General features: G+C 35.6%; 1 protein-coding gene across 2 annotated transcripts; it reads right to left on the reverse strand.

The window, feature by feature from the left end:
• Positions 1 to 919: 919 nt before the first annotated feature.
• LOC144359150 (uncharacterized) lies at positions 920 to 25,561 on the reverse strand. 2 transcript variants are annotated; one of them, XM_085504250.1, is made up of 31 exons: positions 25,230 to 25,561; positions 22,554 to 22,623; positions 17,578 to 17,751; positions 17,076 to 17,178; positions 16,857 to 16,946; positions 16,663 to 16,735; positions 16,488 to 16,538; positions 16,077 to 16,094; positions 15,745 to 15,819; positions 15,291 to 15,337; positions 15,028 to 15,075; positions 14,857 to 14,913; positions 14,349 to 14,428; positions 13,220 to 13,277; positions 12,531 to 12,575; positions 11,902 to 11,959; positions 11,741 to 11,796; positions 11,487 to 11,503; positions 11,209 to 11,296; positions 10,831 to 10,986; positions 10,513 to 10,608; positions 10,339 to 10,411; positions 9,964 to 10,041; positions 9,702 to 9,802; positions 7,517 to 7,612; positions 6,899 to 7,012; positions 6,522 to 6,644; positions 6,323 to 6,434; positions 5,935 to 6,052; positions 5,069 to 5,203; positions 920 to 4,651 (listed from the first exon to the last, which is right to left on the reverse strand). In XM_085504250.1, the coding sequence occupies exons 3-31, from the start codon at positions 17,712 to 17,714 to the stop codon at positions 3,652 to 3,654; spliced, it is 3,303 nt and encodes a 1,100-aa protein (XP_085360376.1). In that variant the 5' UTR covers positions 17,715 to 17,751; positions 22,554 to 22,623; positions 25,230 to 25,561; the 3' UTR covers positions 920 to 3,651. The 2 variants fall into 2 exon arrangements, with proteins under 2 accessions (XP_085360376.1, XP_085360377.1); XM_085504251.1 differs by lacking the exon at positions 22,554 to 22,623.
• Between the last annotated feature and the right edge of the window lie 362 nt (positions 25,562 to 25,923).

Consider the following 25,923-nt stretch of genomic DNA (forward strand, 5'->3'; position numbering starts at 1 on the left):
GAAGTCTTTGCAGTTAGCCTGTATATGTGTATGTGTCCGTCTGTTCCACTGATATCTCAAGAACAGCATGTTGGTTTTCAATGAAACTTGGTGCATAGATGCTCTAGAACAAGACAGAGACCTGATTAGTTCTGGGTGAAAATGAATATTAATCTAATAGAGCTAATGCGCAATTTTGATAAGTTTGTGGTTGAAATCCATGCATATTAATTACTTAATTTGCACGATAATTAGCCAATTTTTAGCTGTTAACCCATGACTGTCCCACTGACATCTAAAGAGCCATTCATTAGATATTGATGCATTTTATATAGATGATTTGATTAGTTTTGGATAAAAATCCATGCATTTAATTAACCAAATTTACATAGTGATTAGTCAATTTTCGGCTTTTCCACTGATATCTCATACAAATTATCACATTTCAATGAAATTTACATAGATACTTAGGACAATGAACAGACAGATATGTGAAATATTAATTACCTAACTTGCATAATTAATCAATTTTCAGCTTTTGACATTTCAAGTACCTATACTACTATTACTTTATTACTTTTCAATGAAACTTGGTAAATAGATGGTCTAGAACAAGGCAGAGACCTGATTAGTTCTGGGTGAAAATGAATATTAATCAACTAATTTGCATAATTAGTTCATTTTCGGCTTTTACACTGATATCGAAAGTACTAATTATCCATTTCAATGAATCCTGGTACACAGATGTTCAAGGACAAAGCACAGACCTGATTAGTTTTTGGGTTAAAGTCAGTGCATATAAATTACCTAATTTGCATAATTAGCAAATTTTCAGCTTTTACACAGACTATTCCATTTCAATGAAACTTGGTACATTGATGCTCTAGAACAATGCAAAGAGCTGCTCAGTTTGGGGTAAAATCAGATCATACTAATTACCTAATTTGCATAACAATTCTTAATTTATTGTGTCTAATCAAAATTCAATGAAACTTTGTACATAGATGGTCTGTGAGAATACTTATCTTAACATCACATTATAATGAAAGTTCGTACATGTGTGCGAAAGACTGCTAGTATTATAGCCTACTGGGGATCACATCTCACAAACGTTTACAGAAACCAAGACCCCAGATAGGCCATTAACTGCACATTGACCAAATACTATTGCTGTACAGGATAAAGGGCAAACGATCCATAGAAATCACACCCAATTCATGTATGCATCATAGTGAACTACATGTTGTATTCAACCTCATATCACACGCTCACAGTGGCTGTGATTACCCACAATCCAATTAGTTTGAAAAATTTCACTAAATGTCACTAACACGCAGCTATCTGGGTATGGTTCATGGGTTTCGAGAACGCGAATTCGTTTTTATACTTTTGTCTTGAGAAATAAGACATTTGTCACATGACCAAAGATGGTACAATATTTGGTCAATTTTTTTTATTTCAATATACCAGTGGTGGTCATTTTGAGAATAATATGGCTGTTAAAAATGTTTTTTTAGGTGATAATTGTGCTTAAGGTAGAAGCCTAGTCATAATTTTTGAAACAAATTGTCATAAATCTGATGACAATGCTCATTAGTTTATTATATACAATCATGAAGCCATTGTCTCATGGTACAATGAAACTGCATTATTTTGTGTGTCACAGTTACGCTTTTTGAGAAACTTGTCCTAATATTTCTTGAAAATTGCTATTTTCAGAACAATTCCATAGAACACAAAGTTAAAGAAAAATTGCATTTCTTGACACTTTTTAAAACCCAGATTTTTTAAATAATTCAGAACAAAAAGTACTCCATCATTAACAATATACGATTTTTTCAACCTATGTCACCAGGTTAGATTTTGAGATATTGCATAATATCTCTGCCATAGGAGCCTGTGGTAAAAGTGTTATATTAGTGTCAAAATGGCTACTTTACACTAAAATACAACCAGCAATTTCTCTAAAAACATGCTGGTGACCCACAACCTTTTTTAGGTCAATATCCTGAAATGAATAAATTCTAGGTTTTTTAATTTATGAGTAGGCTTTTACCGTAAATCGTGCTAAACTAGTATCAAATACATACAAACTGTTCATTATTGTACACAACAGAAAAATAAAGCATTCCATGCACTAATACAAATAAGTGACCTTTTGGGGAGCACCCCAGATACACCATGGAGTACAATTTTTACACTGGATTATGGTAGCCAGTTTCTTTATTAAAACCAGGGCAGTGATTTAAATGTTGGATGTTGCACAGTGCAGCCCACCTTTCATTTTTACTCTGTAACCTAGGACAGATTTATCTTTCACTCATTCTGTCTTTAAACAAACACATTTTAATGGGCTCTGGCGTCACATATATCAAATCAATTTGAACATGTGTACGTTGTCTTTCAAACTAGCAATGAATGTCAGGTTTTCAAAGCAGCCAGAACGCTAAAATCATGCACAAAATTTCAATAGATATTTTGACTGGGAATACTTTTATTACACTCTGACATAGTTTGATGTCATATTAATTGTGTCATTACATCGCATTAAATCTTGTTTTCTATCACTGGTCAATGCAAAAAGAAATGCTGTATTATGGTGTATATTGTAAAACAGACCTTACAATGACGATAAACCACACCAAATATGTAAAGTAAAATTTAGATTTGTGAATATACCAATCATATCATAGATGCATATTTACAGAGAAAATTGACTTTACATAAATGGTCATTGAACAATCTACCCAAGATACTCAGTATTTTGATTGTCTCAAATTCTCTAGTCAACTTTCCCAATATCTGAAAATGCACATTTTTCTCTCTTACAAGAAGCTTGAACAAGTAGGTACAGACTATTGTACATGCAAGCCACATCACCTATCAAGGATTATGGGTATGAATTAGAGACATGGCCGAGATACAAAATAGAGTAGTGAAAATTTAGAGTGATCATGGAAAGAACTACTAGTGTCCCGTGAAGTTAGAGTTGCTAATTAATGAGCTGCAATTTGCATATAACTTGGAGATGGAACAAGGTGCACATAGGATCTAACACGCTGTCATCTTTGTGGGGCCAACAAACTAGTTGCAAAGAGTTACCGAGTCATGTGTACCCAAAACATCCCAATGGCAACTCAATGATAAGTCTTGACCTGGCTATTTTCCAAAGTTTTTGATTTGTAAGCTGATAATGAATACTTAAAATATAGTTACATTACATAAGGTACTATGTTGTCAATTTAAACTGTCATAACCAAGTATGAAAAATCAAGTAAATTTGGAACCAAACTGACGGAACATAATTCACAGATCTGCTTACAGATTTTGATCTAAGATTTTCAACTTTGATTCTAATCTTAATGGAAAGAAACTTGTTTATCACACAGCTGGTGGGTGAAAATATACAAATTAAGATCATGTTAAGTTAAATGCAGAAAATCTATAGTTTTTTATGTATTTTGCAAGACTGTGTCCACCACAGAGCATTACACATTTCCCCAGCATTTTCATTTTCACTGCGACATAATTAGATATACAAGAAGACTCGGGTCACAGAAATACAGACACTAGAAGAATGGAAAAGCAACACCATATCAATTCAATAGTAATTTCTTTCAAAGATTTTTTTTTACTTTAATATCCAAAGAATTCTTCACTGCTAACTTAAGATTAGCGCCTAGAAACAGTTTGCCAACCGTCATCTTCCTTATTTCTTTCAGGTTCTTCTCTGCTTCTTTGCCATTTCTCATCTCTGTCACTGCGTGGTGGAGGACCTTTATTTCTAGGAGGTAGTCTAGAATCACTTGGTCTTTCATCTCCGCGTCTCCATTTATTTTCTCTTTGGGGTCTGTCACGCCAACGATCATCTGGTGGGCTGCGAATGTTCCTATCACCTCGCAGTGGTGGCCTGTTTCGGTTATCACGCATCGGTGGCCTGTCTCTGTCACCGCGTACAAGAGGGCCTCGGTCACGTCTCCAAGCATTTGGAGGTTCACGATCTCTATCATCTCTTATAAGTCCACGGTCATCTCTACGCCAATCTCGCTCTTCATCCCCACGTGGTGGAACATAACAATCTTCTTTCACAGGTGGGCCCCTATCACGTTCTTCTTGACGCCAGCCAGGTCTGCTATCATCTCTGGAAGATCCTTTCCAGGGTCCTCTGTCATCTCGTTGGGGTAGACCTCTGCTGGGAGGACCACGATCATCACGTCTCCATGCACCAGGTCCCCGTCTATCACGATCATGAAACTGAGGTCCTCGTCTATCACGGTCATCAAGCGGGGGTCCTCGTCTATCACGGTCATCAGGTGGAGGTCCTCGTCGCCAATCACTTTCTCTGTCTAAGGCTGGACCAGATCTATCACGATCGTCCTTACGTGCCCAAGCTTTGTCTCTATCTTCAGGTGGAGGGCCACGTCTGTCAAGGTCGTCCCACCCTCTCCAAGGCCCATCTTCTCGTCTTATATCACTGTATCTCTCACTACGAGCTGGAAGCCTGTCACGAGTGGGTGCATCATCCAGGGAAGGCCTATCTTGAAAAGGAGGAGATCTTGCATCCCTCCTCTGTGCACCACCCCTGTCCATTTCTCTGGCTCTCCATCCTCCACCATTCTTGGACGGAGGTTTCCAGGCCCGAGTTGGTTGGTCGCTAGCAGGTTCACTTGGCCTGAACAAAAATTATATTGTCAATGATACAATTCAACAAAACACCTTTTGCTGCAGAGGTGAACTCGAAAACAAAATGAAGGCAGTGATCAATTGAGACTTTCTAACCGCGATGTGTTAAAAGCCATTAATGTTTGGTCCAAAATGGCGTTTTGGTAATGGGACATACATTGAGGTTCACTAAATTTCATTGTATACTTGTGAATAATGAATGCGTCGGATTTAAATTTAATAATTTTATCACCCTGTGGAATATACGTAAACTGACATAGCGCAATTTTTCAATTTTGTACAATTTTTAATGGGTTACCATTGGCTGTTGACCTAACCCTGACCTAACAGTCAACAGGATCTAAGTAAGTTATGAACTGCAGAGAAGTCTGGGAAATACATATACAGAGACAAATCAAACACTTACACTGAAGCTCTCCATGGGCCAGAATCATCATATTTTCGTTCTTCATGTCTCCAACCAGCATTTCGTCTTTCTGGTTCAGACCTATCTCTGGAAGTCATTTCTCTTCTGGCCAGTCTCTCTTCAATTTTTTTCTCTCTGGGGAAAATAACATAAACATGGTTGACAGCCATTTTGAATCAGAACCATGAGTTGTTAGTGATCAAGAAGAACAAGACTTGTGGGTATATAGTCATGTGATCAGTCATTGCTAGCAATGTATTTGGTCCAGTTGGTAAAAAATGTTGCAATAAAATTCAAGTAAATATTGTTTGAACATACCATCAAAATAGAAGCTGGAATGTGCTTGAAATAAAATGGTGTGCATGTGTGCTCCAATATGCATGACCCTCATACAAAGTTTGAATGAAGTCAACCTTCATTTCAGAGGAATGGTTCTGGACATGGTTACATATAGTAATTTCGAAATTTTAGACAAAATGTTAATTCGTCAACAAAAAAACAACAACGAACAAGTATAATGCTTGTGTGCACACTTTCAACGAAATCAGGCCATTTATTAGTGAGAAATTAGCATGAACATGAAAAAATACAAAAAGGCTGCCAGTTGGCCATTTTTGTTTGAATCTCAACAATATTATGTGTAACCTGTAACCCAATATGCATAACACGCAGTTGGAATGAAATCACCCTAATCAACACTGAGAAACGATTCTGATATTTTAGTAGCAGAATTTAGCAAATTTGAAGACAAATTGCTACTAAACAGACATGTATGATATACTATCTATCATAGAGGTATTTGGGGAAAAATGACAGATTATGCAAATTACCTAATTGTTATGGACATATGCCAAAATGAATCTTACATTTCTCTCTGTTTAGCAGCTTGTTCCTCCAATTTAGCAAGTCTGTATCTGTATTCCATCTTTTCTTCCTCCTGTTTGGCTCGTTTCTCTCGTTCTCGTTCTTCTTCTCGTTCCCTTTCTGCAAAACACATAGCACAACTTTTTCAACCTTGTCCACTGAAAATCTAGATTAAATAACAAATGAATAGATGAATACAAACCAATGATGTACGACCTTTTCTTTACATGGCAAAAATTAATATAAAATGCAATAGTCTATGCTATATTTAGAAACTACTGACTAAAATTCGAGTGGAAACAATTCTGGCCAAAAAGGACAAAAACATTCATCATAATTACATACAATTTAATTTCATTTCCTCACCACGTTTACACTTCTCTTACTCACCCTTTTCTTTTAACCACTTCTGTCGACGTTCTTCTTTACGCCTCTCTTTCCGCTCTTCCAGACGCACTTTCCTTTCTTCCTCGTACATAGTCTTGAAGTTTTCTAGTTTTTCCTAAAAATAAATTTCTGAAATTAGTATCTTAGATGGTAATCATTTGTGAAAGTTAGGAGTCAATACTCAAACATATAACGTTATTACCTTATAGACAGACATTTTGGCCTGGGTAAAACCATTTAGGAATTCATCTCTATCAACTGCCATACAGGCCAAACGATTTCGCTCCAACTTGGACAATTCCCGCTCTTCTTTCAGATTCTGGATCTACAATAAAATTAAACTTGTATAACCATGCTCATAACAAAATAAAAATTTAAAGCAATTTGAAAAAGCCCTAGAAATGGACATCAAAAACAGGTGCCTAAATTAATACACAAATGCCTTGATCAATTGACACAAAACAAAATGGCATATGTGTACTATCCGGTCATACTTTTATCCCAAGCTTGAATCACATCAACATGAATGAGCAGATACAAGTCTCTAGGTTCAAAAGGTTATAAGCAAAATGTACTTACTCTCTTCTCTTCTTCATCATCCCAGGTTTCTCTGTCCATCAAGGCAAACTCTTCATAATCTTTTTTAAGAAGTGGGATCTCTTCAAGTCGCTGTGCACGGGCATAGTAATCAATCTGTAAAATATATACAAAATAGAAAACACAAATTTTACAAGTAATGTAAATGGATTTGACATTATAAATTGGAGTGATGTTTATTGTCTGCTGTTAGCATAGAATTCTAACACAGCAAGTATCACTGTCTATTAAGATAATAGTGCCACTTATATATGTAAATGTACATGTACCTCAATATACACACCAAACAACAAAATAAAATATGATGCAATTCTAATGAATCACATGGAATTTACAAACTGTCAAACACATTCCTGTTGATTACTACCTAGTGGGTGTATATATGATATATTGTGACATATTTTAGTAATTCCATTTTATAGTTGTGCGTGTTCTTGCGTGCTTTAAAATATTGTTCCCTATGGTATCAATAAAGAGCTGCTCGAAACGTTTAGCTATTTCGAATAGCTATTTTGAACAGCAATTCCCAATTATGATCTACTATATAAATAAATATAAGAAACTATAATATATATATAATTATAAATAGTATTGTATTACCTCTAGTTCCTTTCTATACAGTCGTGAATAAAGTTTACTTTCTTGGTGTTCCAATTGTTTAAGTATCCATTTATCTGCATCTAATACTATACATCCCTTGGGAATAAACAAATGATTTAGTACATTAAAAACATTTTACCCCACCAATCTATAAACTTGTATGACAAGGCATATATTGCTAGAAAACTTGCACTACCTAATATGACCTGTAATGTGAATACCATGCCCACAGTGACATTAGTATATACAATAATGTGACCTGTGATTTAAATACCATGCTCACAGTGACATTGGCAAATACACTAATGTGACCTGTAATTTGAATACCATGCCCACATTGACACTGGCATATACGGTAATGTGACCTGTAATTTGAATACCATGCCCACAGTGACACTAGCATATACACTCATGTTACCTGTAATTTGAATTCAATGCCCACATTGACACTAGCATATACACCAATGTTACCTGTGATTCGAATACCATGCCCACAGAGACATTAGCATATTCACTAATGTTACCTGTGATTCGAATACCATGCCCACAGAGACATTAGCATATTCACTAATGTTACCTGTGATTCGAATACCATGCCCACAGAGACATTAGCATATTCACTAATGTTACCTGTGATTCGAATACCATGCCCACAGAGACATTAGCATATTCACAAATGTGACTACTGATTTGAATACAATGCTCGCAGTGACACTAGCATATACAGTAATGTGACCTGTAATTTGAGTACCATGCATACAGTGACACAAGTATATACAGTAATTTGACCTGTGATTTGAATACCATGCCCACAGTGACACGAGCATATACAGTAATATGACCTGTGATTTGAATACCATGCCCACAGTGACACGAGCATATACGCAAATGTGACCTGTGATTCAAATACAATGCCCGCAGTTACACTAGAATATACAGTAATATGACCCGTGATTTGAATACCATGCCCACAGTGACACTAGCATATACACTAATGTGACATGTGATTTGAATACCATGCTCACAGTGACACTAGCAAATACAGTAATGTGGCCTGTAATTTGAATACCATGCCCACAGTGACACTAGCAAATACACGAATGTGACCTGTGATTTGAATACAATGCTCAGTGGCACTAGCATATACACTCATGGGACCTGTAAAATTTGAATACCGAGCTCACAGTGACACTGGCATATACGGTAATGTGACCTGTAATTTGAGTACCATGCCCACAGTGACGCTAGCAAATAAAGTATTGTGACCTGTAATTTGATTAGCATGCCTACAGTGACACTAGTAAATACAGTAATGTGACCTGCGATTTGAATACCATGTTCACAGTGACAGTAGTAAATACACTAATGTGACCTGCGACTTGAATACCAAGTTTACAGTGACACTAGCAAATACAGTAATGTGACCTGTAATTTGAATACCATCCCCAACAGTGACACTAGCAAATACAGTAATATAACCTGTGATTTGAATATCATGCTCACAGTGACAGTAGCAAATACGCTAATGTGACCTGTGATTTGAATACAATGCTCACAGTGACACTAGTAAATACACTAATGTGATCTGTGATTTGAATACCATGCTCACAGTGACAGTAGAAAACACACTTATGTGACCTGTGACTTGAATACCATGCTCACAGTGACACTAGCAAATACAGTAATGTGACCTGTGATTTGAATACCATGTCCACAGTGACACTAGCATATAAAGTAATGTGACCTGTGATATGAATACCATGCCCACAGCGACATTAGCAAATACACTAAGGGCACTTGTGGGATACCACGCCCAGAGCAACACTATCAAATACAGTAATATGAACTGTAATTTGAATACTATAGCCACAGTGACACTAGCTACTATTCTAAAAGACTGAACGTAATTCCAAACAGTGGAATATTTCATCTATTCACGACTGCATTAATTATGTTTAGTCACGTTATGCGATTCGCGGACCCGTAGCAACACTGCAAGAAACACAAAAACAATTCTTGTGTATATCTGTGTTGTGTTGTGTTATTTGTAATTCAATATAAATGAGAAACAATGACCGCAAAATATAGCTCATAGGATATATTCATTGTTTAATAGAAACGTTAAAAGAATCATTTTGAAGATTATACTGTAGATTATTTACAGCAATTGTATTCGAGCACAAACCTCATCATCTTTGTTGTTGTTGCCAAATTGTTTAAAAAATACATACGCCGGGTGTGTTGCATCCAAGAATACAGCGTTATGGCCAAACCTATTTCTGCATTCTGTAACAGGGAAATCATATATAGAGTTGTTATAACATACTATGTAGAATGATATGCTCGGAAATATTCCATTTAGCAAATGTTATATTACTTGATTATTGCGTGAAGAATTAATGAACTGCTTCACTGACAAAACATCTTTCAACATTGTTTAACATTACCTTCATCTCTTGTCAGGTGTAGACCCTCTAGTGCTTCTTTCAGTCTCGTCTCATCCACAAAAGGAATTCGAGCGACACCTGAAATGTTAACACGTATGAATTGTCCCCGTTCATATTAGCATGTCTATATGCACATCAATTAGAATGACCAAAATATACGGTTCTGCCGATTGTTATTTTTTTGCAGACTATATTGTGACTGCATTACAATAATTGTATCTAACCATGGCACTTAGTGCTCTCCTTTTTTCTATTATGTTCCCATGGCGATGGATAGCACTAACTGATAGTCTTGAACTACATTTCATATAAATATGAATTATGATTGTCATTCCGTGGTGTCACGCCCTATGCTAAAATGAAAAGTATTTGTACCTCGGCTTGTATATTTCTCACCATTCAAATCGGTTTCAAAGTCATCAGGATAGAAATCGCTAATAGGAGAATCCTGCAAAATAAGAATAACTTATGTAATCAGGATTTAATGGGTTTCATGTATATTGCAAAAAAAATTACAATTGAAGAATATCATATATTGTATAAACTCACACCAAGTTCATCTGTCATTAAAGGTCTCCATGTTGTTGGTAACAAATGATCATTACTCGGTGTTAATATAGCCATTAACTGTTCAAGCGGTTTCAGCTGTAAACAAATACAATATGATTATTATACGGCCCACGTTTGTAGAATGTCACTGGAATTACATTTACATGCATCACATTTACTATTTCTTACACAAATATTTAACAAGTGATAGTTTATTCATAGACCCTATGTTTTCAGAACTGATAGGTACTTGACTGTTGTATGCTGCATGGAATTAACTTCTCAACCAATCCAATGAGAAAACAAGAAAAGTCTTACTGGCTCGCCGACTTCAAAGTCATTTTGTAGATTGGTAATATTTATGAAGTCCATAGCAAATGGAGCATAATGGTATGGATAAAACCACTGCCAGGATGGACAGCCATGATAATAATACATTGATATCCAACATAGACCCTTTACATAAGAGTTGGCCTGTAATATGAAGCATAGCAACATTATAAGATGATTGATACTGGATAGAGCATTGAATCTAATTAGTATATTTAAATTCACCAAATTGGTATTAACACATTCGTGTAATCCTGCAATAATATTAATTACAAGTTACTACACAGCCACTGAATTCATGTAATAATGAAAAAACAAACAAATTAAAATTTTAATAATTATTTACTGTCGAGAATAAAAACTCACCAAATTAATTATAAATTCAGGTTCATGTGATGGTGACACATCAAACTTGTATTCATAGTATCGATCTTTCCATCCATCTATACCTAGCCTGACAATGAAACCGTATAAAACACGTTTGTGAAGGCTATTACTAATGTCATATAATAAATGCACTTTCCACGTCTTCTTCATGCTAATGTTTATGATAACTTGTAGTTTTAAATTTAAAAGTTTGCTGTACAATATAAATGATGGCTACTATCGATGTGTGTACTTCTAAGTCACTATCTCAATCTTACCTTACATTGTCTTCTGACTTTGTACATGAAATATAAAAAATAAGCTTAATGTACATTTTCAATAGTAATAACAACACAGTATTACACAGTTCGAATAAAAATTTGCGTCAAATATTGAATAGGGAGAATATTATCAATTATCTTTTCCCGAACAATATTTTCTGCTATATTGAGTGTCAGTTGTTAATGTGTGATTGTTGATGGAGTTTTCATGTTCGTTATTTCTGCTCATATCGGTTGTTTCTACTACTCACCCATTTAATCCTCCGACGCCTCTCTCTGAATATGACATCCTCCTCCTTGCCTAGCTCTGAATGCAAACCAAATTACGTTAGAAACTGTTATAAGTGCATCTTATTGGACCATGCTATAATAACATGGATCAAATTAATTTAAAGGTATGTATGCTTCTCACCTGTCAATATCATCTGTAACATGTGTAAATTCACAATTCCATTATCTGTAAGGTAGCGCTATGGAAAATAAATACATATGTATGAATTCTTACTAATAGATACAAAGCTTATTATAATTTATAGTAGTCACTAATGTATCAAGCATTTCTACTGGTAACCCCTGAGCGGATCGAAACAGTCATTCGTGTAGTTACAAATTATGATTACAGTGAGTGTAAAGTAATATTATGATTGCGCAGTGCGTATTTCGGAAACAATCATAATATTTTTCTTTTAAGCTCACAGTAAGCGTCATTGGTGACAACAGGTACTTGTCGTTTCTCTCCGTCCGGTGTTACTGGTAGTGTTTGGTGTTTATGATGCTAGTGTCTACAGATATCCTGCAATATAAAACTTTAACTACATCTAATATGTCCAAATTGTGTGGCCTCCCACAACATTATATACCAAACCTTTACCAACTCTAATATATTTGCTCCATTACAAATAACCAACTACGTGATGCAATATTCACATAACGAAAAAGACGTCTTATATTCGCAATGAAAATGATTTAGTAAAATGCAATACTGAGATATTCCTGAGAGTATCCTAGGTTGTAAATATATTATACAATATTTAATATTACCTGATTTACTTCCGTGTCTATTCTCACACTCTGCGTTTGGGTCACCTTAAAAGTCATTGTGAAAATACATATTTAGGTAGCACATAATGACTGATAACAAAATACAGCATTACCTAGATATATAGACTTAATTCTGCATGTCACGTGCCGAATCGCCTGTTATATGTTGTATTTTATTATTTAGTTTTAGATATAGAGCATAGAGGTTAACGCTGTAATGTGATTATTATTTTTAGTATAGTTAGTTTCTTAATTTGTCTCCGTCATCTGGGTTTATTTTTTCTGATTTTCCATCAAATGCTAATGATAATTCTCCTATTTTAGACTTGAGGTCATTCATCTAAACAATAACACTTTTGCATTAATTCGATAATCAAAAGGCGCAATAGATGTTGTCCATATCATATCACCAATCCACACATTTACATATAATATTGCGTATAGCACTTATTGGCATAAAGACTGAAACTAATTTTATAATGATATTAGAGAACAGCACACGCATTTTAGAATTATTGAGAGTATGATATGATAAAGCCTGCTCGAAGCATCGTCACGTTGATTTGTGGCCAGGATTTATGTTCCGAGTGCCATTATTATAACTATATTTCATGTGGTTTCAACCCATGTACATGTTCATGTCATGGTAGTCACAACTATTAATGAGCACTTAATACAGGTATTCTTACCATGGTGTGTGTAACAGCTGTCTTGTACATACGTATCAGCCTATCAAGTGCCTTCTCGCTGAAATAGAAACAAAATAGTCATTAATTTAATAATATGAAAATATGAAAGTATTATACTTTAGGCATTCAAGTGTATGTATCTAGATATATTAATGGTATATGCCATAACTGACAAATCCTATTTGTTATGTCGTTATTCTTAACAGATCCACACCCAGTAAGTCGTGTGTTTTGAACTTCTTTCCAACAGGAGTGTTAAAACTATATGTGAATTGTTGATTATTTAGCATGCATTATTAATTTATCATTATCGAATGGCGTGTTTCCAACAATTGTTTTGCCGTTGCTAAAGAAACCTGGTCTTGATATCGTCCAGTGTCAACTTTATCTTGTGTCTCAAAATCGATTAGAACGGTTGGCAAAGCAAGTACTGGCACATATCAAAGAGCATTCTATAGATAAATGTTTCAGGCTGCATACAAAAACTCTATAGCACCACAAAGTTATATTTTGACTGGTATGGGTGGCCAAAAAGTGTCCATCTTACTGTTTCTCGGTGGGCAAATGGTTAAATTACAGAGTGCAGAATGAGGCGACAAAGCCGGTATTTATAACGAACAAAATGATTGTTTCATCGGCTTCTGGGGAGATATAGTTTTAAAGATATTGTTTGTTTTCAAAGCTTGCCATGGTTAGATACCTAGGTATTGAGCCAACGTTTTAAACCCGGACACGCCTTTGAGATCCCGTCTTGGGCCACATCTGATTCATTGCTTTTTGTTCCAATGTCAACCTGTGGCGAAACGGCGTTTGCTGTATGGGGTCCACGACTTTGGGAAGCCTTGGCAAATTTCCAAAAGTAATGTCGTGGTCAATTTTAAAATTATGCTAAAAAGGAATTTGTTCAGAATGCCTGATTATATTTTGATTGTCTCTTGCTTAATTTCTTTAGTTATCCTTCTTATTGAGTTTAGTATTTGTAGTCATTATGTTGCCTATTTATTTTGTTAGTTTTTGTACTTAATACCCTGCTGTAAAATACTGTGTTTTATATTTGCCACTTGTTTGTTATTCGCCCTTGATCAGTATCAATTCATGTAATTAAATTGTTATAATTGGAATAACTTACTTGATATTCAGTGAAGGCAATTTTGGTAAAAAGTCATTGCCAAGGAGGCAACATAAAAACACCCAGTCATCAATAGTTCGCTGTAGAATACAACAACAAAAGTAAACTTGGAATACCAGTAATGTTTATTTGAAATCAGGAGAATTATGCTTATTTCATCACATGAGGTCATCACTCAATTGGTAAGTGTATAGCCATGGCGGAAGTTAACAAATACAAAGATATTGGATCTGTAAGATTCATTCACAGTGTGTAAAATATTATTGACAGGAATTACATGGAAGTCATATTAGCGATGTTGAGAAATAATATAAAACTGTTGTTTTCACACAGAACATGAATCAGAATATGGAAAACAAATGTCATCTTCTCTAGCATGGACACAACTTGTCAGTACTATAATAATGTCAAACATGGAGGTCAAGGCAGGGTACAGTTTACAAATATAGCTGACTAACTTAACAAACATATTTAGGATGTAGATTGTTTTGCTATTGAGTTTACTCACGTTGATATTGTGCACTCCACTTCCCAGCCCAGCTACGTACATTTCTTTCTCAAGACACTGTAATTTAGTAATAAAGAAGTACGGAACTGTAAAATGTATGGTGTACAATACTTAAGCACATGATATTATTAACATTGAATATTATATAATGCAGCACATTACAAAACGCACCTTTCGTAGGACTTCTAAGTGTACGAATATGAACTTCTCTTGTACAACCTGAAACGCGAGAGTATTATGAGTGGTCCTCACTTACTTGTTGACTTTGAGCTAATTGGCAACTTTTAAAACGCTCATCATAATTATTGATATGATTATACAGTTCAAGTCAATGAAATCGACTGTGCTATATGAGGTTCACCACAAGATGTAATAATCCTTAGAAAGTTTGTATTAGTTAAATATATTGCGATATTTGTACAAAGTTAATTTACCTCACGTTCTTGTCTCGGTGCTATTCTACAATCTCTCACTATATACCCTGCAATAGTACAATATTCACACACTGACTACATCTCATCTAATACAACTAAATAATGTCGCAACAATCATGGTCGCGTGAACAATTGTTCGAACCATACCCACGCCTTCACATAACCAGAGAATTTTCTTGAGACGTTTACATCTGCAATCTGAGGATGTTCTTATAACAGGAATAGAAACTGAATCTGTTTACGGATAATAATTAACTTTTCACTTTCAAAAGCTATGTGGTTAATTAATAATTGTAAAGCTTAGCACACGTGTTAGTCACATTTTCGTAAAAAAAGCAAAAACAATGATCAATCATGTGTCTATAATTAATTAAGTATTTGGTTCGCCAATGAACAGTATTCTTGAATTGCTAATTTATTTTCAAAATATCATTCCAATTAAATTTAGAATTACCCTTGTCTTTGCACCAATCACCGAGCGGTATTTCTTTTCTGATGATTGATAAATTTGGTTCATGGGTTGCCAGACCTATTATGGTTGAAATACATTTCATTTATATATAACAATAATACATTAACTCATTATGCCATTGTGAATGACGCCGTTTTAATTATAATTGTTCTAAAATATGAAGAAAATGAATCAGTAATTGTAGCCCTTATATGACAATTTAGTCCAATGGATGTCAATTTGATCAATAATTATAATAATTATATCGTTACACCTCATGTACGTTAGTTTGAACATAATATTACATTAGTCACATGATAAAATTATGTACTCACCCAAGAGAATGAGATCCGCTAACAGGAACAACAAGAGAATTTTATTATGGGAATATGACGCATTTATTAAACATTACAATACAAACGTTGCTCAAACATTACCACATCCCTTGCTTGAGTGGACTAGTTAGGTAACTATCAAGTCGTGCAATTTACTAGTCGTGCAATAGGAAACAAAATTGAAACCAGTCTGCCATTTTTAATCGAAACTTTAACTTACGTTTAAAGGTTGATTTGATCAATATTTTTGAATATCGAAAAAACGAAATTGACATGAACAACGATATCATTATGTTCGGTGTATGTGCACAGCCGAGATTTGCTTGACTTCGATAAAAAATTAATATATTAATTTTAGAGAACGAGTCATATTAGACATACACGAGAAAACACAATGGAAGAATGACTTACCGTCGTTGCTATAGATACAGTGACGCGAGTTAATGTCATGTGTAGGTGTTGCTGATGTAGAAAAGAATAAGAATTTGAGACATTACACAACATGAAATCAACTACTTAACGATACTCATTTTGGGAGCCTGGATGAGCGATTAATTTCCTTCACACCCCCTGACACTGATAATACCTTTCTGTCTTCGAACTATTTCCATAATCTTATGCTCGCCTTCACCTGGAACAGTGGCATCTGACAAAATAACCTTTAAAAACAAACTTTAATTGTAATTGAGATTGCATTACTTGTTAAGGTCTCAATTGATTTTTATTTTCAGCAAATTTATTAGCGTACAATAAATAATTGACGTCATATAAAATACATACCTTAATACCAACCCAACTGGGTTGAGTGTTTATTTTGTTTGCTATGTACTCGTGTAGGTGAACATGCAGTCTAGACATAAACTTGGTGCCCTATAAATGCACACATCAAACATATTACTTTTAAAAATATTAGGATTATTATGTTCATAATTATAACAACTGAAATATTAATTAAAAGTAACCTTAGGAATACTGATGAAAATAAGTATGACAGCTCACCGGACAAATTAGGTTTCTGTTAAATTCTAATTCGTCTGCTGATGATTCAGATTCAGAAAATCCTTTTTCATGCCATATCAAATCTAGTTCAGTGTCTGACATCCTAAAAGATATACATAAACAGTACTAGATGATCGACCCCGTCTCTTTGTATAACTTAATATATCACACCACAGCTTCATAATAACTGGTAGAGTCAAGGTGGTTTGGGAGAGTAAAACCTATTACCATATGACTTATTTTATACTGATGATCACAAAATCACGATACAAAATACTTTTTTATGGAAATTTTTTTTGGTAATATTTAAAGATAATCACGGGCGACTATAGATTAAAGAATGGTGTGTACAATAGATGAGCATACATGTTAGTTATCTGTCACCCATTGTTGCCAGTAGTATACAATAGAATTTGAGTTATGTGATGAATTACACAGACTGCTCACAGTAAATGCAAATTGAAGTATTTTACATTTGAATATACAATTCAAGGTTACTAACCTCTCCTCCTTGTCACTTAGGAATCTCCGTGATCTCCTGCTATTGTTTTTTGCAAACGGCGTGACACCATCTACTGCAATGTATAACATTTTCTTTGGACGAACTATTTCCATCAACATATCTATGAATTTAGACATTCCCTCAAACTTCTCTTCTTCGTTTATTGGCAAAGGCCTTGAAAACACATAATATTTACATACAAACTTTATTATTATTGCAAGTACATTGGTTAACATTTATTAATAATAACTGATAATACAACAAAGCTGTGTGTCATCTTACAGTTTCATCATGTAAACGATGTATCAATCGTAATACTGATTTTCCAGATATAATACTGATTTTTTGGGGTGACTGGATACTATAACACAATTGTGTAGACATTTCTCTGATGTTGTATAACTTTTCACTGTTCTAGTGGCGACACAATTTGATAAGCAATTTAAGCTGAATGGTGATGCTAGTGATACAGGGGCTGGGGCAGTATTGCTGCAAGGGAATCCCCAAAAAATTTACCATCCCATCTGTTATTTCCCAAAGAGGTTTGGCAAACATAGGAGAAGTTACTCTACGATTGAGAAGGAAACATTGTATCTAACACTAGTATTACAAAATTGTATACCTTAGTTCAACCACACTAGCTGTTATTGTACAAACGGATCATAATCTTACATTCATCCATAAGATGAATAATAACCTGAGATGTAAGGTGGAGTTTGCACTTACAAGAGTTTAATCTTGATTCACATTAGTGGAAAGAATAATGTGATTGCAGTCTGTTTGTCACAAGGTTTTGCATGAAAAAGTTTACTACTGATTAAATAATAGGAATTGCAAGTTATGTTAATGTTTGAAATTTGTGTCTGTTGAGAGTTCAGTTTGAGTAATGCAACTTATTTTCGTCTTACAGTATTTTCATTGTCATAGGAGTTATTGCTATATAGTCACGTACAAATGGAGGCTCAGTATATCACTTAATATGTATATTAGCACAATGTATGGAGTAGAACAAGTAAAATTACAGTTTCATTGCGGAATATGGTAGTAGAACTCCAGAATACGGTTCTCGTTTAGTGGCACCTTCCCTGACCAATGTACAAGCGTTTTTACAGAAAACGTAACACGGCAGGACAGTTCAGACCAGACACAGAGACGTGTCTTCACATGTGTATAGTCAATCAGGCGGGTGGGGGTTGGGGGTTCACAACTTGCACACCAGTCCCGAAAAGCGCACATCACGAGGAGCCTTTTTAATTTTGAAGTTGCAATCAAAATCGTGCAAATGAATAAAAGGAAATATTTTTCTGTTCAACAAGAGTTCATTCTTTCTATTTGCTTATTTTGATACAGTCTCCAACTACAACGTGTCACCGAACGAGCACAACCACATACTGGCATAAATGCATAGTGGATCATGAAGTATCATCTCCATCTTTCAAATTGAACGATTGTTCAACACCACCTGCACGACTTGCAGCAGGGGGATTAAAATGCCACTGGATATTTATTCTAAGTCTATTATAAATACAACTTTGGTTCCGTTAGCAAGTATCTGTTCCAGGTTAGTCTCAGCTCTCAGAAATGGTCCCATTATTACTGTAGAGATGGGCAGGTGGTCCATGCCGACTAATGAATCACCACACATTTGATATGAACAGCCTGAATAGAGCCATGCAGGTGAACATGTATCCATATCACTTAATGGTACGTCTTCTGTACTTAACATACAGCAATCCAGAAATAGAAAAAAACACATAACAATACATAACATAAGGTTGCCATAAGAATGCTGGACCATGGAACCTTGGGGACGACGTGGCATCAAAATATGCACCAACATTTGGTGATCAGCTGGATCTTTAGACAAATGTTCCTCTGGCCAACATAAGAATCTCGGCGCATTCACAGTCCGCCAACTTTACCTTAACTTCATGGAACATTTGTTTTATATCAGCAACAATGGCAACTGGCTTCTGGAAGAAATGCTCTCACAAGGGGATCATTAAGATCAAGGCCTTGCTGAAGAAAATCATTGAGAGATTTATTTGGCAGCACAGTCAAACACAACTGTCTGGTTTATTCAGACGAATTACTAAATAAGGAAGTAAATACCAGATGGAACCAGACTTTGTTGCTGACAAATACTCATCCATGCAGGAGCTTTCAATATACGCCTCTTCAGTAGCTTCAACCTTCTCAGTGTAAGTTATGTTTTGTTGGCTAAGCATGGATCATCACATCGTCAAGGAACTGATTGTCTTCGCTCTCCATTTTTTTTAGCAACATGCATGCCCTGATATCAAACAATGACTTTGTGAAATCTGCGTTGTACATATGAGGAGCTGAGGAGTTAGGTTCAAGACACTGGATCAGGGTATTACAGTTCTAAACTTGATACACATCAATATAATTTATGCTGGTGCCACCACACATCTTTCATCATTCCCAATAAAGAGAGTGACTTCTTTAACTTCTATTTCTAGCAATTGTATATCAGGTCATATCCATCTTGGTCAGAATACTGTCAACTTCTATCGGTAACCTGTCCATGATCTAGTCACACATTATGGATCAAGTTTAGTCCTCTCAAATCTATTTGTACTTTATGACCATTAATCTGCTTATGTGCAATCGGTGTGGACAATGGGTGACAGATAGGTTTACCAGTAATATCAACTTATCAGCAAGGCTGTTAAGGCAGATAGACGATGTATCAATTCTTTGGCCTCCATCTACCCAACGTAAACGAACAGGAATCACATGCAAACTTATATAAAAAGCATATCAAATGCATGCTGAGTTTGATGTTTCAAGATGAAGCAAAGGATTATGTCTTCTGCCACGGCCTATGCTAGAGCAAATACGTCCAATTTCTAACCAAGTGGTAAGTTTTGCGTCTAGGCAATAGTTATATAGCCTGCGCTCCCTCGCAAAATCCTTTATCTTTTGGAATGGTTTGAGCGTAAATTTATGACGATTTTCAAATGCAAGGCTACCACTGCAAAACAGACCTCTTGCTATTGATTCAGGTCATGCAAATTTGAAAGGTGTATTATCTATATATGTAGCTAATGTAGTAGCTTTAACTGAATGATGTCTTGGTCTGTCCTTTTTTCTATCTGGCTTAGATACTGTCAATTCACCAAATCTTGTATTTGCAATCTTGTATTTGATCTGTTCTTCAGAAATCAGGTAAGATGCAGTAATCGAGTTTCAGTGCCTACACTGATTACCTTGGCAGTTTACTCGACCGTATCTGCTTGTAAGTATTATGGTAACGACATAACAGCTTTTACCAGATATCCATTGAATTGATATAAGCATGTAAATTCATTTACTAATGTGACAATTCTTCATATCACGAGCCATTTTCTGAAACTTCATATGCCTTCATCTGAGGGCCTTTCACCACGTTGTCATTAACCAAAGCTTGAAGAGATGGTGTTCCATGCTTCTGTATATCCTCTCTCTGGAGGAAGAATGACACAGTTTTTGGTTGCCTCTTTAGCTGCACCAGTGCAGTATTAGATAAAATAAGATAGTTTTACGTTATCATCCTATCAGTAATGGTTTTATGTTCACCTCAAAATTTCTTATAAATGTTGAATATGCAACTGATTCACTATCAAATGTGGGAAACTCATGTTTTGGTAGACTCAAGTTAATGGCTAATACTTTGGCTGTCTCCAACTGATTCTACACAGTGCAGTTTCTGCAATTGGTATGATTCTGGGAGAAAGTCACCATAACCTATCATCTCGTGCTCTATAAGTCTTCTACTGTCATCAACAATGTTCACTGGTACCATGTACATTGTCATTGGAGTTTGTATGTTGTGGACTTGTTGCACCTGTAGTACTCAATGTACTGAACTATATGATTGTATATATGATTGAAAATAATTGCTCATCCTTCCTTGTTTGGTCTGCCTCTGCAAACCAGGAAGTTTATCAGACTTCTAGTCTGGTTCAATTTCTTTATCGATAAAGTCTACTTCAATCTCAGCATGTCTTAACTGACTTTGAGGTTGAATGATTAGCATTCCTGCTTCCTGCTGCTCCATTTCTTGACGCATCTGAAGTAGAAGTTTTTCGGTTTCTTCCCTGAGCTGCAACTCTTTTATGCGTTTAATGCTTCATCTGTTGTCAACCTTGAGCTAGTCCAACTCCCACTGGTCAAAGCACGTTCACTCTTTGCATCTTTGGATCACAACTTATCATTGTATTGGAACCACTACTAACAACATTATCAGTATTCAGATCCAACATTTCTTCTTTGCCAGTATCTTGTTTTCTTGTGGAAGTCGAGGCCAAGTCAAAGTGGCCCGATCAACTGAGGCATTTGGCTCTGAGGTAAGAGTTAGCATATTGACTCTCTTCCTCAGGAAAATACATGTTCCAATGCGTCTTCCATTTAGCCATCCATTTCTTCCTTTGGGCTAGACCAATCCATTGCTTGAAATATCCATTCTCTGTGTCTCTGATCAAAGTACTTCTTTCTTTCAAGCTCAACCTCGATCCACTTCCGACAACATCGCTTGCCAACGGCGGTAAACACTTCACGACAGGTTTTCTTATATGTGTTGCTTAAATGTGTTTAATATTTTCTCAAGAGTACATCTTTTGTCGCTTACTTCATGGTCGACAGCTTTAGTGGACATGATACTGTCTATCTCAGTGTGGACTCTGGTGAGATTACTGCCATATAAAGCTGTTGATTTTTTATGTATCTTCTCAAGTTGCATACTGGCTCGGTCCAGATCAAATAAAGTAACACTATTTTGTGGGTATCTCGGCACATACCCAAGCAGACACTGAGACACGTCTACACTCATCAAAACCACATGCAGAACTGAAGACAATAGCACAGCCTAGCATAGAATAGAGTTCACCTCAGGTCAAACAGGTGAAACAAAGGATGCAGTCACTGGCAGGTTTCACTTGGAAGATTGTAAGTATATTTACATTAACACTTACCCACTGTCTGACAACAATAATGTATTATATCATTCATATCCAGATATAAGTTATCAAACCCATCACAATGCTGAAACAATATAAATAAAATTATTCTCATGTCACACTTACTTACACAATGATTGTCATAACTTGGTAATGTGATTGTATTACAGTAGGATTATTTGTAAATTTTATCTCTAATTAAATTTAGATTTTGGTCAGATTTCTACAGGGGAAATTGGAGAAATAATGCACAGAATACTGAATTTAATAATGTAGGTTTAAGAATTAGATAAAGAATCCTCAGGGCATGGTTATTCCAAATAGTGGATTATCGTTGAGTACATTTAACCGTTATATCCAAATGGTGTTTTTTAAGCATTTTTTAGGGTTGAGTGTGTTGCGGTATTTAATATTACGCCAAAATAATGTAGTATACAGTAGAAAGGCGGGCAGAACAAACATACAACGTATATTTGTATACACTAAACACAATACGAGACGATACCCCTCCCACCACTTACACATATAGGCTAGGTGTACAGTTTATTATAATTCCTGGGTTCCCTGTGGTTATGATTTGATTCCGTCTCGTAAGTTTCACCCCTAACATAAATACCTCCCGGCTTCATAACGCTATTGATAGAGCGCCTTCACATCAGTGCAATAATTTCCCGTATCACGCCTGCGGCTGTCATCATTCTGAACAAAACGCCATAGTAACATTGTAATTACACCTATATAGTATATGGTAAAACCTTTATGAACTGGATACGTGCCTCGCAAGCTCACGCGCTTCTGCCGAACGACGTCGTGTTGCAAAAGCCGTATCCTGTCCATAATGAATATTATTAAATGGCAACACGCAATCTAAAACGACGTCAAAATTATCGATTTATGAATATCATAAAATAAACAACAGCGGCGTTGGTCTGTACCTTGACTTGCTGTGTCACTATTTCTCTGTGATACATGACCTTTTGTCTGTATTATGAGGTGCGGGATGATTTTACTGTGAAGATTGAACAGTGCATGTGTTGCATCATCTCTGTGTGTTCATGGCATCACTCCAGCAACTATAAATAACTCTGCTATGATATATGTAAATGTGTGTATGTGGGGGAAATTCATTGATGAAAATGATGTTTCTTATATGGCGTGTTCGGCAATAACAGTTTTCATGTAGTAGACCTGGTCTACGTCTAATAAGCCTGGTTTGGTTTCATTATATTCCTAATGATTGACATACACTTTTTGCTTGACATACACAATTTTCACAGAAAAATAGATTATTATTATTATTATTATTATTATTATTATTATTATTATTATTATTATTATTATTGTCTCATGTAAACTGTGGTAAAAGCCGTATCCTGACCATAATGAATATTATTAAATGGCAACACCCAATCTAAAACGACGTCAAAATTATCGATTTATGAATATCATAAAATAAACAACAGCGGCGTTGGTCTGTACCTTGACTTGCTGTGTCACTATTTCTCTGTGATACATGGCGTTTTGTCTGTATTGGGGGGTGCGGGATGATTTTACTGTGAAGTTTGAACAGTGCATGTGTTGCTTTACCTCTGTGTGTTTATGGCATCACTCCAGCAACTTCACTATTAATAACTCTGCTATGATATATGTAAATGTGTGTATGGGGGGTGGGATTCATTGATGAAAATGATGTTTATTATATGGTGTGTTCTGCTGAAGTGCAATTACAGTTTTCATGTAGTATGCATTATCAACATACAATCCTGGTCTATTATTATTATTATTATTATTATTATTATTATTATTATTATTATTATTATTATTATACATCTATCACCGTAACGCCATAAGTTACAGCGTGCCGTAATTTCGCGGTATTTTACGGGGTATTTTCATACTACCATATTTGGAAATGCGAATTCTAAATATGGAATGATTACGCGCGTAAGCGTCCTCTAATAATAAAAACAAACATGGCTGCCACCAGGATTTGACCGGAATCCTTACAAAGAAGTTTGCTGATTCTGTTCTAAACTTTTTGGATTTCGGTATTTCCAAAATGTATCCTTGAAGGGAAAAGATGAATAATAATAAGGTTATTACGATGATACCTCAAAGTATGCAAAGTATGCTGCGCGTCGGTCGATACTGCCGCTGTACTGTCTTCGTGCATACTTTGAGGTATCTTCATAATAACCTTATATTATTATTATTATTATTATTATTATTATTATTATTATTATTATTATTATTATTATTATTATTATTATTATCTCATGTAAACTGTGGTAACTAGCACGTGAACTCTGTGTTGTCAGTGGAATTTGAGATAATAGTATGTCTCAGACAGTGACATGCCGATTGTGTATGAATACCTTGGAATGTACTGAGCCCAGCGTTGTGAAAATGAAAATAATATGACATTATTGACCCGAGTCTCCTAGCTTTAAATATCGCGTACATTGCAGGACAAAGGAAAGTATAGAGTGTCGTAAAACGAAACCAATGTGTAAATGCCCACCCGACGTGACCTGCACAACAACATCGATCGCTAGTACTGTATTTAACGTTGGGTATACACATTTAAACGTATACCGCAAATTGTCCACTCGTTAACATTTTGAAGGTCATCTAAAGAAAGAAGAAATCGTATGAAAAAGAATACATATGATAACTGATTTATATACTTACTTTTGTCAGCACATATCTATCCACTATCGAAGGATATTTCTCTCGCAGCCTTGAGAAGAATTGCGAAATACCCATTTGATATACGTCATATGAGCACGAGCTCCCAATACAGTCACAGCGTATACAAATTAGTGGTCCTGGTCAGCAACCCTGATTTTCGCCAAAACAATTTTGTCAAGAACACGAGAGAGCAGTGTATTTGACGTACGCAAAACACGCGAGACAATCTGAATAACACGTATGTACTCTTCCAGGAATTATGAAATGTAACTCATAGTTTCATTGGAACTTGGGAGCTGCTATTGCTGATGTAGACCTGTTACTTTATGGCTTTTGCGCACCTGTATGCCTTTGCGCTTTACGCAATAGTGCCCCTGTCATAAGCAGTTACTTTTGTGCTTAATACGCAAGATATTTCAGTGGTTGTTTTACCTAAACACGTAGTGCAAAGCGTAAAATAAGTACAAATACGTTGTGCGAGGCAACGTTACAGGAGTAAAATGTCGCAAAATTTGGAAAATTTTACATCGTTGTGAGGGCGCTGTCATGAATAGGTAGATTCAATTCACGTGGCTCTGTGGAAAGTTCAGTAAAATTTGCTATATTTGTAGTACAACCCGTCTTAGAATAGCTGATAACATGTCTGGAAGGTGGAACTGATATTAATTGCAAAGATGCCAAATGGTCGAACGAG

This window comes from Saccoglossus kowalevskii, chromosome 10 (genome assembly GCF_978046115.1).
Source record: "Saccoglossus kowalevskii chromosome 10, keSacKowa6.1, whole genome shotgun sequence".
NCBI lineage: Eukaryota > Metazoa > Hemichordata > Enteropneusta > Harrimaniidae > Saccoglossus > Saccoglossus kowalevskii.

Coding starts and splice junctions, on each gene's coding strand:
- LOC144359150 (XM_085504251.1), bottom strand. CDS start 17,714: ATGTCTAAATTCATAGATATGTTGATGGAAATAGTTCGTCCAAAGAAA. Junction 14,429..14,856: donor GTGGAGTGCACAATATCAAC/GTGAGTAAACTC, acceptor TGTATTCTACAG/CGAACTATTGATGACTGGGT. Junction 11,797..11,901: donor GTTACAGATGATATTGACAG/GTGAGAAGCATA, acceptor GTTTGCATTCAG/AGCTAGGCAAGGAGGAGGAT.